At 36.7% G+C, this 18,631-nt stretch overlaps 2 protein-coding genes across 2 annotated transcripts; one reads left to right on the forward strand and one right to left on the reverse strand.

Annotated features, from left to right (window-relative positions):
- Positions 1–3,042: 3,042 nt before the first annotated feature.
- On the forward strand, positions 3,043–7,366 carry LOC132546882 (uncharacterized). Its single transcript, XM_060210609.1, has 4 exons — positions 3,043–4,325; positions 4,841–4,929; positions 5,759–5,862; positions 7,331–7,366. Exons 1-4 carry the CDS (start codon positions 3,043–3,045, stop codon positions 7,364–7,366), a joined length of 1,512 nt encoding a protein of 503 aa, XP_060066592.1.
- Positions 7,367–11,571: 4,205 nt separating this feature from the next.
- On the reverse strand, positions 11,572–17,238 carry LOC132546917 (uncharacterized). Its single transcript, XM_060210644.1, has 2 exons — positions 17,222–17,238; positions 11,572–12,454 (listed from the first exon to the last, which is right to left on the reverse strand). Exons 1-2 carry the CDS (start codon positions 17,236–17,238, stop codon positions 11,572–11,574), a joined length of 900 nt encoding a protein of 299 aa, XP_060066627.1.
- Between the last annotated feature and the right edge of the window lie 1,393 nt (positions 17,239–18,631).

Consider the following 18,631-nt stretch of genomic DNA (forward strand, 5'->3'; position numbering starts at 1 on the left):
TTACAATACCTTATTGTCTTTTGTCTAAAATACTTTATTGTCTTTTTTCTATGATACTTTATCTTTTGTTTACAATACTTTATTATATTTCGTCTACAATGCTTTGTTATATTTTGACTGCAATACTTTATTGTATTTTGTCTACAGTACTTTGTTATATTTTGTCTACAATACTTTATTATATTTTGTCTGCAATACTTTATTATATTTCGTCTACAATGCTTTATATTTTTTGTCTGCAATACTTTGTTATATTTTGTCTACAATGCTTTGTTATATTTTGTCTGCAATACTTTATTATATTTTGTCTACAATACTTTATTATGGCAAGTAGTTATTTTTATTATCTTACACACCTGATGAAGACTTGCGTTATAATACGAATGATTCCTCAGCATTGAGAATGCTTGATTCACTACGTTTCTCTTCCCTATATTCTGATTGACAAAAAGTCGGTTGAGCATCAGCACACTGGTTTACCAGGGGAATATTTACAGGCGGTGTGTAACTTTAACAGTTTCAGCTGTACTTATTTCTCATGACGGAGATTGTTGACGTAATAAACATGAAGCTAGTAGGATAACAGGCACGATATCGCCCTCGTAGCAGCGTATAAATCGTTGATTGTCGTCGCTTTGTTTTCGAAAAAATGGACAATAACGTGACATCTGGATCATATTTTATTTCTGATGGAAAGTAACATTCTCTTTATTGGGTGAATGAATATACTTTTTCTCAACAAAGAGACCAAAAACTTTCAGGAAATACGTCGCCAGCCATATCTGTGTCCTTTTAAGCTGATTGTCAAGCTACTGTGCGTAAAAAAAATCGGGAAAAGTTGTACTTTTATCAGTCGGTAAATGTCATCAACCGATTCATCGTACACGCCACCCAATTTTCACTTCAGACGATTCTGATCACAATCGGCATTGTGACAGATCGCGTGACAGCGAGAGCACGCGCAAAAATGTATAAATACAATAAATAGATAAACATGATTAAACCAAGCGTGACATTATCCCTCGCGCCCCACTGTTTAAAAGATATACAGTCATATAAAAATTTCAACAAGTTTAAATTATATTTGTTATTTTTAATCGTTACATACAAAATATAGAAATTGAGAACTTCTTCTAGGGTACTAGCTTAATGCCTGTACAAAGTTTTGAGTACAATGTAATTACCTTGAACTGATCTGAAAAAAAACTTTTTTGATCTGGCCTATCTGTTTCCATGGTATTCAAATGGAGAGATTCCCAATATCAAAAGTTATCACTAGCTTAATAAGTCTTAAAAGGTTTGAGCAATTACCTTGAACTCTTTCAGAGCACTGGTCCAGAAAAACTGAAATTTGTGACGAGGGTTATCTATTTCCATAGTAACAAAAATGCTTTAACTAGGGCACTAACCTAATATATACAGAAAGTTTTGAGGAGTTGAGTAGAATGATTTCGAAGTTGTAGCTTGGAAAGGAAAGTAAACGCTAATTTTTGGCTATGTTTCCATGGTAACAGAGAAAACATGAAAAATGAAATGTCGCCAAAACTGTTGTTCAGTTGAGTTTAATGGTGTTAAAGTTATAGCCCGGAAAAGCCCTCGGACGAACGGACGGACGTACGGAGCCCAAACTTATATCCCCCGCAAACGCGTTTCGCAAGGGATAATAAAAACAAATACCGGTACAGTAATCTCTCAGTATTGCTAGCTGACTTTCGTTTGTTATACAAAAATGTGGTTTTTTTCGCACATCCAAAAGATCGGCAGCTGCTTTCATAGGGCGCTATATTGTATTTATTGTTCTTCCTACTTGCACTATTTTACTGAGATAAAATTTCTAGATGCAAAGAAAAGTTATTTGAAATATGTATTTTCGATACAACAATTATGTAGTTCCGTAATGCACGTTGCTGTTTTCCAGAAAATTCACCTTTCCTGCAGTTCACAAATTTCAAAATAAAACATCAATCCTTTCATCGATGTTTTGTTGTTTAATCTGAAATACCACAGTGTTTTTAGTATTCTTAGTATTGACGTTTGCCTTATACGAATAGTTCAGCAAATGCACAAAATAAAAACGACCAAGTGCAAATACCTTAGGAACACATATTACATTTTGTTTGTGTATTTGACATTTGCCCTGATGTTGGCACGTAAAAAAGATTTGAAAGAACCACCGATGTGTTCTTTTTCGGGAAAAATATACCGGAATAGTGACCCTCTTTTTATTAAGTCAACACGAGCGATAAGCTGAGAACATTTGCAAATCCGTCTTTATCTGATTTCAGATCTTAAAATGCAAAATACAAAATATATCGGTTTGCTGTAGTATCACAAAATGATTTAGTAAATTTTCTGACGATGCCTAGCTTTTACTTAGATAGTTAAAGATTTCGCCCACACTAACGATATTAAAGTTTCAACCAAACATGAACTCTGATGTATTGTATTAAGTAATTCATTATTATAATATGTTATAATATTATGTTATGTAAAAAAAGGAATGTAAGTGCCTACCGGGCGCGGTTTACCTAGCTGGGCGTTTTCCAATTTGCGGTGAAAAAATCGTGCCGCTAAGAGAGGACAAAATATCGCGATGAAGATATTTAGAAAAAAATCTATAAATCAGCGCAATAAACGCTTCACTCTTACTTACTAGGCGGCAGGCCTTGTTACGTATAACAAATATCAGTATTATATATATACCGACCGGTAGGAGCTCGCAGCATCGTGCAGTTGACAGCGACACTTTTGTACAAAACGAGTCCGTGAAGAAGAAAAGATCATTGTTTCGGGGACTTGACCATCGGTCATTAATCTGTCACTTCGGACACCAGCCTGCAGGTGTTATCTGATTATGGGACAGTTGAGCCGAATGAACGGTTTTATAGGCATCAATAATTTTATAGTCCATAACTGCTATTTATCACATCTAGCTTGTTATTTGCTTATCATTTACGTAGGAGGACGTGCAAGAGGTTAGTCAGGGACTTGAGCAGTAGTGTTCATTCGGACTAGGACTGGGCAAGGTATCCAGCAGTAACCATGATGAAATCAATGGTTTCGTTAGGATTGTGCTGTATCCTATTCTCAATCATCACCACTACATACGGTCAACCTCCGTTCCCGACTTTTCCTCGGTTTGGTCCTCCACCCAGGATTATAAGAGGATTTCCTGGTCCTCCGGGGTTCGGTAGAATCGGATTTAGACCGCCTTTGGGCAGGCCAGCATTCATTGGAGGGGATATTTTTGGCCCACCGCTGGTAGGTAGGCCAGGGATCGGAGGTGGCCCAATTTTCACCCAACCAGGCAATGCCATATTTAATGGAAATCCATTTGTCCCGCCGTTTTCACCTGTAAATGTTGTGAATAATGGTTTGCCAGGAAATGTGGGATTTCCGACAAACACGGTTGTTCAAGGAAATTCAGTAGCAAACACAGGAATAGCGCCAAATTTTGGAATCGGTACCGCAAACACTGGAAATATAGGTACGGCTGGCAACACAATTGGGAACAACGTATTCGGAACACCAAACACTGGACCCAACACAGTAATCACACAGGGGCCACCAGCAACGGGCACTGGTGTTCCGGTTAATGTAAACACCGGCTTCCCTACTAATTTAAACACTGCCTTCCCTGCACCTGTTAACACTGGCTTTCCTGCAACCCTAAATACAGGTTTTCCAGCACCCTTACCGAACACAGGTTTTCCTGCACCTGGTTTGAATAGCGGATTTTTTGCTTCGGTAAATACCGCTATTCCAGGAACTTTACCAAGCACAGGTGCCGCGGTTCCAGGGTCCACAAATGTTTTCGGCGGAACTAACACTCTAACCGGAGCCGGGGTTCCGAGTGGAACTGGAACATTGACAAATCAATTTTTGTTGAATAACGGAGTTCCTGCTTTGGCTCAAGTAAACAGTTTAGGAACACAGGTGACCAGCAATGTACAAACAGATGGAACTCAGGATAATATGGTCCTGGCTGCCGGAAACTCATTCGCCAATCGATTTACCGTCACAGGTGAAGGTGCTTCGCAGACTGGAACCTTCGGTGGTGAAACTGGTGGCGGTACCTTCCAGGACCCAACATCCGGCCAGACCATTTCAGGAAACACATTATTGAATACCGGTTTGGATAATGCTGTTCCGGCTGTTGATACTTCAGGAGCAGGCGCAGGGACAGGTGCAACAAGCTCTGGGATCCAGGGAACCGAACTTCCTTCAGAAGTGGCCGTAATTGGAACAATCGGCACGACGGATGCGGGAACTGTTGATCCAAACGCTCTCCCAACAACAGCTGTAGGATCAAAATGCCAAGCAACGTAAGTTATCTTATCAGTATTTAGTCATTAAGTATATATGGGGTCAAAGGTACCTAATTTTATACACATTCACACTGCAACAGTTTGAATCGCTGAGCCAGTTGAAACATAATCTGTAATTTTTATCTCAGCTGTTGATGGACAGTTAGTAAACACAGAGAAGACAAATCTCCCTTCCTCGTGACATGATTTTTGTCGGAGTTCGTAGAGTGTCATGGCTTAATATTCTAGAAATGTTAAATAGTGAGTCCTAAATGGCAGGAGAAGCTTGTGGAACTTCATCACGTCCTGAAAGTTATTACTTTTTATAAGCAAGCCTGCTTTTTGAAATGAAAAGTTAAATAAGTTTACTTTATATTGTACACGACAAACGAAAGTAATTTGGGACTGCCAGGATACCAGTCATCATAAAAAAACTGATATGTCGTTCTCTGTTTTAAATCAGACTTAAGCAAAACCTATTAAAATTTGTTGACCCATGAGAATTTCAGAAACTGTTTTTCTTGTATTTACAGTGGATGTTCAGCCGACCAGCAATGTGTGTTTGCTGGGGAGTACCCCTGCGCCATGTACCTAGAATCACTTGAGTGTCGCTGTCAGGCAGGTACGTAATTGATTTTTTATAAGTAATCATCGGTGAAATAGTCATCTTTACAGAACACAAGACTTGGTAACTCGAATATCTTTAAAAATTATGATAAATACCACTTTGGAACTGGAATCCAGATGGTTTGTTTAATATATATATAATACGCCATGTTTTTTAAGTATATTTGATATAATGTTATGTAACATGTTATACACTTGTTTCATTTCCAAGATCTATAAGATACTGAGATATAGCTAATAGAGCTAACCCAGAAGGAGGTGTGTTAACCTCCTTTTTATCTATGGTTTTTTATCATTTGTTTATTGTATAAACTTTTTATACAACAAACAGCTTATAGTGTATTTCAGCCAGAGGTTTCTTTCACTTGCCGTTTCATTTAAATGATTTTTTTCCTGAAACACATTGTTTCCGTTGTTAACTGCATCCTCTTGGCGACAGAAGTCGTAATCTGACATTATATCTTATAGCAGAAAGACCCGGTCAATTTCCGATCGTTGAATTATAACATCTTTTTGTCTTATCTAGGGGATGTAAAATGGAAATATTAATATTACTGTCTCTTTAATTCTTATCGATATAATGTTAATACTATTTAGCCAATAGTGCAAATAGATTTAGTAGTTCCAGCACATTTAAAAACCAAGTAAATTGTACAGTCTCGTCATGTATAGTTGCTCCTCTACCTCATAACATTGAGGTAAGCCATACCCCCCCCCTCACACACACACACACACACCCTCTACTTTTAAAGACACTTCAACATGGTGCTGTGTCTTCATTTGATATATTGATTGAGCTGACGTATGACTTCACTATGTCGCAGGTTGCCGTGTGATGAACTTCTTTATTCCCGAGGGTCAGTCCCGGCAGGTCGACAGCTGTGGTAACGTTTGTTCGTGTGACCAGACAGGAGAGAACAAGGGAACGGTTAGTATAGTAAAAACAAGAGAGTTCCATGTTTGTGTTCGTTCGGAGTTAATATGTCAGGATCGCGTCATTGGCATGGATATTGCGTTAGTTATATCAGTAAGATGATAAAGGTGACGCGCCATTGTGCTGGGACAAAGGATGGATGCCGATTGGATCTGATCATGCATGTTGAGTAGGGAAGGTGTCGTTGGAGTGGAGTTGTATCAGTGAGATTGTGTCGTTGAAGTTTGGATGGTGTCGATAAGGTTGGGTCGTGTCGATGGATTTAGGTTGTGTCGTTGGAGTGAATCGTGTCTTTATAGTGAGACTGTGTCTATTGGGCGGGTTTTGCCTCGATGGAGTCAGGTTGTATCGGTGGTGTGGGGTTGTGACGTTGTTGTAGGGTTGTGTCGGTGATGTGGGGTTGTGACGTTGTTGTAGGGTTGTGTCGGTGGTTTGGGGTTGTGATGTTGTTGTAGGGTTGTGTCGGTGGTGTGGGGTTGTGATGTTGTTGTAGGGTTGTGTCGGTGGTGTGGGGTTGTGATGTTGTTGTAGGGTTGTGTCGGTGGTGTGGGGTTGTGACGTTGTTGTAGGGTTGTGTCGGTGGTGTGGTGTCGTGACGTTGTTGTAGGGTTGTGTCGGTGTAGTGAGGTTGTGACGTTGTGTAGGGTTTGTGTCGGTGGTGTGGGGTTGTGACGTTGTTGTAGGGTTGTGTCGGTGGTGTGGTGTCGTGACGTTGTTGTAGGGTTGTGTCGGTGGTGTGGGGTTGTGACGTTGATGTAGGGTTGTGTCGGTGGTGTGGAGATGTGTTTTTGTTTGATCAAGATCAATGGCGGTGTTATCATATGATAGGGCCACCGAGGGACACATGATAGTGACATCACCTTTGCATGTCATAACCTACATCTCATTCAATGCTGAGCGCTTAGCAGTGCTATTTGAAAGAATTTGGTAGGTCACGGTTTGGGGACAGAAAACAGTCATTTTCACTCGAAAGGACGCCAACCAACAGGATCGAAAGTGAGATAGGAGAGAATTTTGAAGAAAAGAAATGAAGAAAACGATCCCAAATTTATTTGGCTCTGATGATCAAGCAATATGGACAGGGGCCATTTTCCGTTTTTAGGCTTTGTTTGGGCGGAAAAACAATTATGATGGTGCTCTGATGACTTTGGAATTTCCTTGAGAGTAAAGTTTGTAAATATCATGGGTAGTGTGCCCTTGACGAAGTGGACGAGTGTGTAGTTTGCTTCATTAATTTATGCGATCTACCTATGTACATCAATAATCCATATGTGAATGAAAATATTGCACGTTTGTAACACATGTATGTTTGTTGTATAATACTTACCACTTATTACCCCTGACCTCTGATTGTCACCATCACCACTGGTCAAGATGGACACGGTCAGTATGCATTTCTGATGACCAGTCACATTCACACATTATGTCTATATTAAACATACATTATTTTATCGTCCGGCAGGCGCGGTGTACGACGATCAACTGTCCACAGCAGTAGATGGACAACTAAAGAAGGACAACAGGGCGTCAGTCCTACTACCACTCACCCACATCGGTCAAGGCTGGAATCTCTGACCAGTACTGGACAGTGCTACCAAAGGAAACATGACTATTACTGCTAAAAGTGAATATCGAGCAATCAAAATTAAGTTTGCTCAACATATTATTCGGAATACTTGAAACGGTATTAACCATATTTAAATTGTGTAAATCAGTTGTTCTTTCATTAAAACATTAATTGGCATTAGGTAATGTCTCAGTCTCTCAGAGTAAAAACAACGCCTGGAGTCTTGAGTACCATACTAGTGATTTAAAAAAAAAAGATGTAAGAAGCCAAAAAACGAAGCATATTATCTCATTTTTCTCTTTTTGTTTGAGTGTGAGAAATATTGTGAAACGGAGAAATGCACATGAAATTGCGTAAGGGGTTAGGGGGAAGTTCCTGGAGTTGTATGCAAAGTAAGTGATTTTGTCGTCGTATATAATATACCATAATATAGATATATTCACGTTAGATAAATCATTGTTTAGACTGTACCTCGCCATATCAGGAAGAATTATGAAAGTGCAAATGAAATGAAAGATATCTTTTCTGAGAAATGAAGAAAAAATGTTTACAAAGTAAATATAATTGTTTTTGTTTCTAATTTTGTATCATATTACATTGTCCTATTATATACATACATTATGTCTCATTAAATATTGATAAAATGTTGTACATTGTTGATTTGTCAATCGTATCTCATCGCATGCTCTAGAAGAGCAATATACGTATAGTGCATTGCGGTACATTCTATAAATATGGTAGAGACTTGCGCAAGCAGTTCGACGTTTTCTTCTGAAATCTTGCACCGAACTATGAATCATAACTTTAAGCACAAGTATGATAAATAATGTAAACGACTGTTACTACAGGACATCGATATATAAGCTCGCGACATTTATAACACTGTGGCAGATTACTGAAGGAACCATCGAAAAGGTTAAGATCCCAACCTCAATGGGTTCCGAATAAGACCCGTTTAAGGTTGCAAAAGAGTTGCGCAACCAATAATGTCTGATTACCCTTTGTAAATGTTTCGGCAGGGAAACAACTCTACATCAAGCATAGTGTCGCATAGGGCAAATTTGTCCGTGGCATGTGGTAACAGATAGTCACGTACAATTGTTCGGTCGGAAACATTATGGTAGAGGTGTTACGTAGAGGACATAAACTGGCAATGAGGTGAGAATAACACACTCAAAGCGTGTCATACTTATAGTTTTACCTGTGCATGATTTATAACTTGTTCGGACACCATGACATCTGATTGACATACATGAGCGTCCTGTTGTCACTGTCCGTGATACTAGCTATTGTGTAAACCCCCGGCCGATGTTCTTTAGAAAAAGATTACAGAAAACAAATTTAACGACATGCAACTTGTAATCTTGCAGATACATACGGTTTTTTATGTTCAGACACTGTAAATTCTGTCCACTTAGAGACAATAGATAGGTTGTAACCGGATTAGAACCTTTCTCATTCGACTCCTAAAATGTACATAGGACAACCCTATTCAGGCGTCCGACTACTTAGCACAGAATGCTCTCTTTACAACCCATCGTTTTGAATATATATTCTTTGGCAATGAGAGATGACGAAGTTTGTACAAAAGACACATAAGTGAAGACTGAAAATCTTACAATAAAAAATAGAGCTATACATCATTATATAGCTGTTGCGTTATTATAGGGCTCGTCAGTAATGGCAAGGGCATTTAATTCGGGACCTAGCAGGCCACTTAGGGAAACCAGAATTGATCGAAAGAAATCTAGGCGAGGAGGCACACTTATCTCATAGGTCACCATGTATTTTAGCATGTAGCAATTAATTTAATGAAGCGTTTTTAATCTTATCGGCTATTTGTAATGAAGAACGTTTGTACGAAGATTCATGCAAATATTTAGACAAATAAATAATTCAGAGCAGTTGAAATTTAACAAAGGACAATAACTCTTTAATTTGAAATAGAGGTGTACTAATTTCGAACAAGTTCGATGTGATTACATCAAACAAACGAATCAAACGTAATGAAATTTCGAGTATACTAAGTACTGAAGTTATTAAAATGTTAGATATTAGAGCAGAATAACCATTGGAAAATCACTGAAAATTCCGCTGAATACTAGTATTAATTGTGTATGTGATGATAATCATGTATGTGAAGTTTCAATCGTCTATAAGCGTATCCATAGACTCCTGAACATTGGTTTTAATCAAGTATACTCCTGGTCAATTTTATCTGAGTCGATACGGGTTCGATATAAATGTTAGTTGCCATTAATCTCCCTTAATCTTCTTTTGTGTTTGATCTGAATTACCAAAGAGCAGGATAACCCAGATTTGTTTATTTAACCATTACAAAGCTCTTGGTCTATCAAAAGTTGAAAGTTTCTTTTCAGAAAGGGTAATTTGACGTTAACGACATCTTAAAATAGATGATACAACATAAGTTGCTGACCCGTGTATTTCATGACCCACTATTTATCTGCGGTCATTTGACTCTGATTTTGTATAGCACTGATAGGACATGGCGATTACAAATTAAAAGTAGAGCACGTGTCCTTTTGGGTTCGAATCTCCAATTTAAAACTAAATATGATCAATTGTTCAGTCTGTCGTCGAGTTTATCTAAATGGGCTAAATACTAACCATGGCCTTGTTTCTACAGATATACAACATCTATAAATATTTTTATGACAACAGTCTGTTCCTTACCGAGACGTCGCTTTCGATGACAAACATTGCACTACGTGCACAATATCGTCGCCATTTTGAGAAGACTTTTTATTGACTAGTATCCCTGAACAGGAATACGCAAAAATGACTTTTTTTCATTGATTCAATGTCCTACGGGTCTCTTCGATGTCCCTCATGATGGTATATTATAACGCACTCAAGTGGTCAATGTTGTAGTTGATATTATGACTTCAAACTACGCTAAACTTTCACCTATATCATACTCCGCATGTCTTTTTCATATGATTGAAGGGTGCAGTTAAAAAGTAAAATCTTGGCAATGTCCGTGATTGTTTTCAACTCGACTATTGATCAATAAGTGTCACAGCCAGCTTTAACGAGGTCGCTGATCGGAAGTAGGCGACTTATATTGAACAATGGAAATTAAATACACATATTTATCATCCATGACCACACTATGAAAATATTTGTGGATAAAACACAAGTTATATTCTAACATTATACCACTTGACTACTAGATTTGAAATGCACCAATATTTGATATTACAAAAAATAAAATGTTAGTACATCTTTTCAAGTTTCAACAACACTGTTTTATTTCAATTTATTGTTTGATGACGGTACTTATAAATCAAGCACTCTTAGCCATTTCTGTTCGTGTCATTTACTTTTTATTTATCTAAAACAGTGGTTCTAATGCAATGAACAACAACAAAATGAGAACATGAGACTCACTATCTGGCTTACTGGAATTAACCGAATTCTCTCATTCGGTTAAACTCGGCTTATTCCGGCACTCTTCAATCCGCCGAGATGTGACGAGTGGTAGGTGAGATAACTGAACGTAATAAAATATTAGGACGGTTATTGGAATCGACAGATAGTTTGCAATGAATTAAATCTAGAATTTATGAAAATTCAACATTTATCGTTTTATTCACATGATATAAATTTGTAGACATGGTTGTCTGACGCTTCTTTTTTAGGGATGTTTGGCGATAATGAACAAATCAGCGCAATGTATGCATGCAAACCACGCCAGCGGCGTTCGTTAGCCTCAGGAGTTATGTCTGAACTTATGTGATTTAACAACTCTATCATCTCTAGAAAGGTAATAGCGATATAAATCGGAAGTTATAGTTTGTAAAAAATATTTATCAAGTAAATATTATCTATATGGTTATCCGTCGAATAATGAACATAAAATGGAAGACATTATCTTTACGCCAAGTTCTAATTAACGATTTGAATGTTAAGATGTCCTTCACCATCACAACTGCCTAAATTCCTGATGCGATAACATTGTCAAAAATATTACACGCATCTTAGATGTACCACTTTTCAAATACTCTTGCTATCAATAAAATGTCATTACATTTCTGTTCCAAAGAAGTCTTTCCAGCCAAGATTTTGAGAATTTCTGATTTTTTTTCGGAGCACATACAATGAGAATTTTGTGTTTAAATGCTAGTTTGTTTTCCAATCGGCGATGAAACACAGGTAACACCTCTGTCTTTCGGTTGATCTATTTCGTTAACAATGATGCACGTCTCTAGTGTCGAAACTGTATTTTTTGGCACAATTCCACGTCTAGGAACACAAGCGGGAATGTTGTCTTTTTTAATAAAACCTTCATTCTGTTTTAGATTATTTGTATTTCCTTGTTTTGGAAAGTTTGACAAAGCTTCCCATTTTGCAGAGAATGACAATCCTGAAGACCCCACTGAAGAATTACTGGAATCTAGGAAAATCTCCATTTCAGATTCCTCCGAAGCCTGTCGTCCTATTTTTGACCTATAATCACTACTTTTCGCTCGGTTACACGAACTTCCGGAAGTGTCTGTTGCACTTGAACCGGAAGAAGATACTTCCCGTGACAGCAATAATTTTGAAGAACTGTTTGTATGGCAAGAACTCTTTCTATCGTTGAAACTGTGTGAATTGAAACTGTCTCCCATGTCTAATATACGCTTTTTTAGCTTTTCCTGTCGCTCGACAACAAGACCAGTCGCGAGAAACAGCAATAGCACACCTAATCCTAACGTTACCGGCCCACAGATTATAAAAACGGATCTGTGCGTCCATAGAACAGATCCTTCTCCTAACCCCTTGACGACACTCCCAAATGTCATGATGGAGCCACTTACTAATGCCAGAGAAGATAAAACATATATTCTTTTGTATTTCACAAGTCTTCGGTCAGTTTTGACGGCGACCTTTCGCCTTTCTCGACTGTCACGCCTCCTCTTGAATTCTTTTTCTTGTGCAACTTCTTCATGATGTTGCATTTGCCGAAATCGCTCAACAAGATGTCTAAATTCTTTCTGTTTTCTTTTCCGATTTCTGAAACAGAAATTCCATTTTGTATAAAAAACGAAGTAATACTGAACACCTGACGAGGAAGTTGGGTATAAATTTCAATATTTTGAGTTTAACTATACGTTACAATTTTGAATTAGGAATTGGGAAGGAAATCTTGATGATAAAGAAACCTTGATTGTGCAGCAGTGAGCATTCGATTTAGGGTTTTAGATTTCAGTCCATTATGGGAAAGAACCATCGCCTCAAGAAATACAGACATATCTTTATGGCGAAATGGCTTTGTATTAGTTCTACAATTTGTGTCAAACCCCGTTACTGTTGAAAATGCAATGAATATGAAAAAAAAATCCAAAACAAATATCCGGGTACTTATTTGAAAAAAAGGTTAAAAGATGTAACTTTCGAAGGGAAATAACTCTACATAAACCCACGAGAAAGGTAACAATATACACATACCTGGGAAAATAAATGTCTGTTTTGTCATCAATACAATCATTTTTTTTTCATCAAACTTTACTTACTGATAGCTATTACAAGAATCGATTTTTTTTCAGATATTCTACCTTTGAGACAAAGGTTGTGAACTCACGCACTCCTATATAAAGTGCATCATAAAACTTTGATTGAATTTTGATGTAAATGTAGACTTCGGTTTCTGCATTGTTAATCTTATACAAGTAATCCGATCTAGCAGGTTTATCAATGAAGCTGTAATTAGAGACAACACTTTGACACAGGATTTCTTTACAGTTGAAATTACCATGAATTATCATTCATTACTGCATTGTCTGGTAAAACAGGACAGACGCCTACACTATCACTGTAATTGACTTTTTATATAGCACAGCTCTGTGTCACATGTTGAATTGTCGCTGTACACGTGTACAAAACTTCCTAGACGATTCGGAACTGTCAAATCCATTTGTTAGTATTCGTGAATTTGTGACAAATCACAACGTGCTTCAGTACGTAAATCAAGTAGCATATGCATTGTTTGTATTGTTTAATCCATGAACATCGAACTCTAACGAAATCTGTAAACACGACTAAATATAGAGTTCCAGTAATGTAACAGTATCTCCATCATCCTGATACACGTACTGATATCAATGTATGTCACTACTTTGTGAAGAAGAATTTTATCATAAAGTGGTCGATATTCATAGTTTACTGTTAAAAAACAAAAACCTTTCAAAAAGTAGTAGTTTATGACATATATCCTCTAACCACGTAAACTTCAAACATTGGAAGTATGATGAAAATAGGGAAGATTACACCACGTGTAGTCAGGATGATTACACCACGTGTAGTCAGGATGATTACACCACGTGTAGACACCAGGAAGATTACACCACGTGTAGTCAGGATGATAAAACACCACGTGTAGTCAGGATGATTACACCACGTGCAGTCACCTGGATGATTATACCACGTGTAGACACCGGGATGATTACACCACGTGTAGTCAGGATGATTACACCACGTGCAGTCACCTGGATGATTATACCACGTGTAGACACCGGGATGATTACACCACGTGTAGACACCAAGATGATTACACCACGTGTAGTCAGGATGATTACATCACGTGCAGTCACATGGATGATTATACCACGTGTAGTCAGGATGATTACACCACGTGTAGTCAGGATGATTACACCACGTGTAGACACCGGGATGATTACACCACGTGCAGTCACCTGGATGATTACACCACGTGTAGTTAGGATGATTGCACCATGTAGACACCGGGATGATTACATCACGTGTAAACACCTGGTAGATTACACCACGTGTAGACACCGGGATGATTACACCACGTGTAGACACCGGGATGATTACACCACGTGTAGACACCAGGAGTACTTGATTCTAATTCGATAAATAAAACTGTTGAATAACAACTCCCAAAAATCCTGGAACTCATATTTAATGATGTGCTGGCACCCATTTCAATCTTTGTGAGACTGAAAAGCACATTGAACATGAAAATTATTCAAAGCAGCGACCTACATTTTCAACATTTTGATTTCATTTATTTATTTATTTATTTAACAACGCTGTAGAATTCTTGATTCAAAGATCGATGTTGAACTAAAAACCCTTTAAGAAACATATACAAAGTTACTCTCTGGAGCATTCACTTCTTAATCAAGGAAAACAAGTGTCCATGCGCAAAACGTGTACATCGACAAAACACATTGTGTTGACGCCTCGAAGCAACATTATCGTGTATTTCATGAGTCATTACGGCATTAGTCACATGGTATAATCGAAAGAGTAACAACTACTTAATTTTTTTATCAATCTACTTAAATGCCATCAACAAGTCTATAAGCTTATAATCATCTACATATACGTCATCAAGCTTGTATTTCAAATACCGGAATTGGAGTGTACACGGAAATATAGCGGGTTTTATTGTATAAAGCGTGAATAATTATAATTATATTTTTTAAAATCTTGAACTGTCTTATGTTATCTATGTTATGCTTTTTGGCTTTCAATAACCTGTTTAATAACACGAAATTTCGACTTTATTTTATGATAATTATAAAAGTGAAAAAAATAACAAAAGAATTTATTGGCTTAATTAGCACTAATTAACTTTGTGCCAAGATGCGATTCCGCGACTTCTGTGACGTCATACAATGTTTGGAGTCAGTAATCTAGCTCTGAAATACGTTCGTTAATAAATGATAAATATTCCCTTTAAAGATTACTTTATAAGTATAACATTTAGAACTGGTATTCTGAGAAACTTCATGATTAAGATAAAAATAACCACGATGACTTACTCTAATGATATAGTTCCGTGATCTCAGCGACATCTACCGAGTCTTTCGTGTATTTATTTTTTGTATATTTTTGTAACGATTTTTATTCAACGTTCAAATACCAATGCTCAAAATAAACTCTCATAAATTCTAAATTGGAGAACTAATCATTTGTGTAAATGACTGAGGATTTGATCACGAAGGCTCATTTCAGACACGAATAAATTTGTGTAGTTGGTATGTTTTTCACCGGTTTAACCTGTATGTTTTTTCACCGGTCTCACCTGTCTGATAAGGTTTCACTGTAGATTTAAATTATAACTAATTGAAAGTTGTGTTTATTGCAAACAGGCTACTATACAACACGACCAAATACTTCAATATCGAGAAAAACATGATACCAAATTAGAATTTTCAGTAACATGACCGTTCCGATTTATGTTGAAACTTCTTTAGATTTTAAAAGATCTAAGCATCTTTAATAAATATCCATTTAATCATCACAGGTGGTTGTCCATTCTGCCCATATAAAAAAAACAGTATAAGTTCAATGATACTCTAAGACCGGATTTATTGATTCACTAAAAGACTATGAACCGGATCTGAACATAAAGTAAAACATTTTACTATTTATGTTTTATGTTTCAAAAAATTGTTAGAAATGTTAATGTCAATTTCGATACATTGTTTCGATAAAACGTCCGTATGCTTTATAAAGGTAAGATGACGAATACCACGTTCTCAAAGAGAGGTCCGGTGTAGCGACAACCATACAACAGGGAACATTCACGAACAATACATTGATATTTAGATCATATCGACCAAATGTGTCGAGTTTTCTTCAATATCCATATCAATAAGTTATATCACATGTTTACACCGTAGGAAGGGAAAACAGGGGTTTCAATTTCAGGAAAAAGAACATTCAAGTGAAGGACAACAATTTAGAAGTCGTTTTTTGTTCATATAAACATTAATCGCTATGAGCAGCTGATGAGAAAAAGAGAACTTGTATGTAGTGTCCTTTTATATATCATGAAAATATCTATATGTGAACTTGAAGGATGTAAACAACTAATTGTTATGTTCCTGACAGGCTCTTCGTCTTCATCAACATCTCTCTAAAAATATATATAGCTCTATCAAAACAGGTACAATCTACCAGAAACATATTGGTAGATACTGATTATCGACCAGGAATTCAGTCCAATAACGTATTATTGCTCCAAAATTGTTCACAGCAGTGAAAGGCACATTATCAGAAAACAAAGCCATGAGTCGAATCATCTTATTGTAATGAGGCTCAGCACTGCTGAAAGTACAAATGTCATATAGACTGGTGCGAGAAACAGATGTTAGTAAATATCTCTAAAATTCCTTGTGTGTTCATTGTAATAGTCATTCCTCCTCTATATAGTAAGTTCTATCAGTGTAAACACGCTTAATGAACCAGTAAAGTGACTCGGCTGATCAATTAACGAAAAGAACAATGTTTCAAATCTGTAACGGAATCTTAACAAGGTCATAGATCTTAAAATGTTTTAAATTGCCCTATCACATCTATTCGTCTATTTATTCATCTACTTGATACATCATGGTTTGTACGCCTTTCAGAACACGATAAAACACAATCGTAAACCAAAAACTCCTTAATTATGGAAAGAAATGAATTATAAAAGTGAGCTTTTTGTGACGGAATTTAACTTGGTAAAGCATGTCTAATTCGTTCCACACATAACACACTTCCTAAGCAGTAACAATCAAAGTATCGGTATATAACAGAGCGTAGAGTTTTAAATCACAACTCTTAATAAAGCAGTGAAAGGTCCACGTTCACACTGAACAAAATCCGAACTAGAATTTAAAGGGCTGATACGACTTATCAGAATCTGTAGATCTCGATTTCGGCAATGGCTCATAATACAAAGAAGGCGAAAACAAATAACTGCTGTGTTCATATTATTGTCAGAGTTTTGTTTTGTATCCTTCATTTCACTTTTAATTAACTTACCTCTGTTGTTTCTTCATAATCAGTGTGAGGACTAAACTGAATGTTGATCAACACCTCATTACTTTATCACAGTTCAGTCCTCCTTGAATTAGTAATTATCCCACATACGCCACAGTACTACAACACTGATTTCCAAAACCTGAATCCATCAGTTCAAAGATGTCTCAAAATGACTGAGGGTATTTTGAAGTAGATGGTTTGATTTCATCAATAAACGGCTCGGGTGGTAAGCGAGCACGGGAATCCATAGATTTAGACTACATTTAAATGCCAGAGTGAAATCCGACAACTCTGAAAGATTCCGTTCATATATGTCAGCTTTGTATAGAGATTTTCTCACATGGAGTTGGCAAACACTCAACTTTAATATACCGCATTTACCTGACCATAACAATACATTGCGTCGTGTTTTAACAGGGTGCTTAAACAGCTCCCGTTACTGGGTCAATGCTTAAAGAAACCCGAAAAATGAAAATAAAACATTGATAATGCTTAGTTATTTGAATACGAAATGTTTTCTATGGTAATTATCCCTCTGGGATACACACTTATATAAATGCCACGACAATTTGACAAGTTAATTTCGTCACTACTGTCACTATTACTTCTTTGTATATATATACTTAATACATATACATATGTATGGGGTATTTACAATTTTATTGCACCAGCAAAGGAACTTAATCCCTTCTAATGATTCTAAACATTAGCTTTACGAGAGGATTATCTACAGGCAAAGTGACGTGCCTATTTATAATAAAGAGAAATTGATCACAAACAAAGGAAGGAATTGGTGTAAACCAGACATTTTGAATTCTTACTAAACGTAAACTGGATTCAAAATATGACATTTATTTTTCCATGTCTCTTGATACAGACAACCTGTCATTTACAAAATAAATTAATAAATAAATACAATTTTTAATGAGTATTTGCAGCTTTACATCAAATTAAATAGTTTGTCATCTTTTTTTTATAATTTGAAAATAAAAATGGAAGTAATGTAACATTAAAGAAACGAAATTCTTCTAAATCTTACAAGAGATCATACGACTCTGACATCAGCTAAAGAAATACTCCTTTGTGTTCAACAGAGTAAAAGGAGACAACATCCCGACAGTACAGCAAACTAAATCACCACAATTATCCGACGTTATTGATAAATCTTATCATTGTGTAATATTGTTGTATCGACCGACTATTTACGAATGTCGATGATCTTGCTCAATTCACCACACAATACAGTTATATTCCAATGATGACATACATTATGTTAAAGATGATTATAAAAGAAAATTGTCCCTCACATCAAACATTTTCACAAAACACATTTATAGGTCCCGTGATGAAAGGAAACAAATATCAATACTTAAAGATAAAAAGGACTGGATGTATTGTTATATCGAATTG

This window comes from Ylistrum balloti, unplaced genomic scaffold (genome assembly GCF_031769215.1).
Source record: "Ylistrum balloti isolate Yb309-2 unplaced genomic scaffold, AGI_CSIRO_Ybal_v1 Utg369920, whole genome shotgun sequence".
NCBI lineage: Eukaryota > Metazoa > Mollusca > Bivalvia > Pectinida > Pectinidae > Ylistrum > Ylistrum balloti.

Excerpts from the sequence above, each read along its gene's own strand:
- LOC132546882 (XM_060210609.1), top strand. The coding sequence starts at position 3,043 with ATGATGAAATCAATGGTTTCGTTAGGATTGTGCTGTATCCTATTCTCA. Across the intron at positions 4,930-5,758 it reads TGAGTGTCGCTGTCAGGCAG|GTTGCCGTGTGATGAACTTC; the intron begins GTACGTAATTGA and ends ACTATGTCGCAG. Across the intron at positions 5,863-7,330 it reads CAGGAGAGAACAAGGGAACG|GCGCGGTGTACGACGATCAA; the intron begins GTTAGTATAGTA and ends ATCGTCCGGCAG.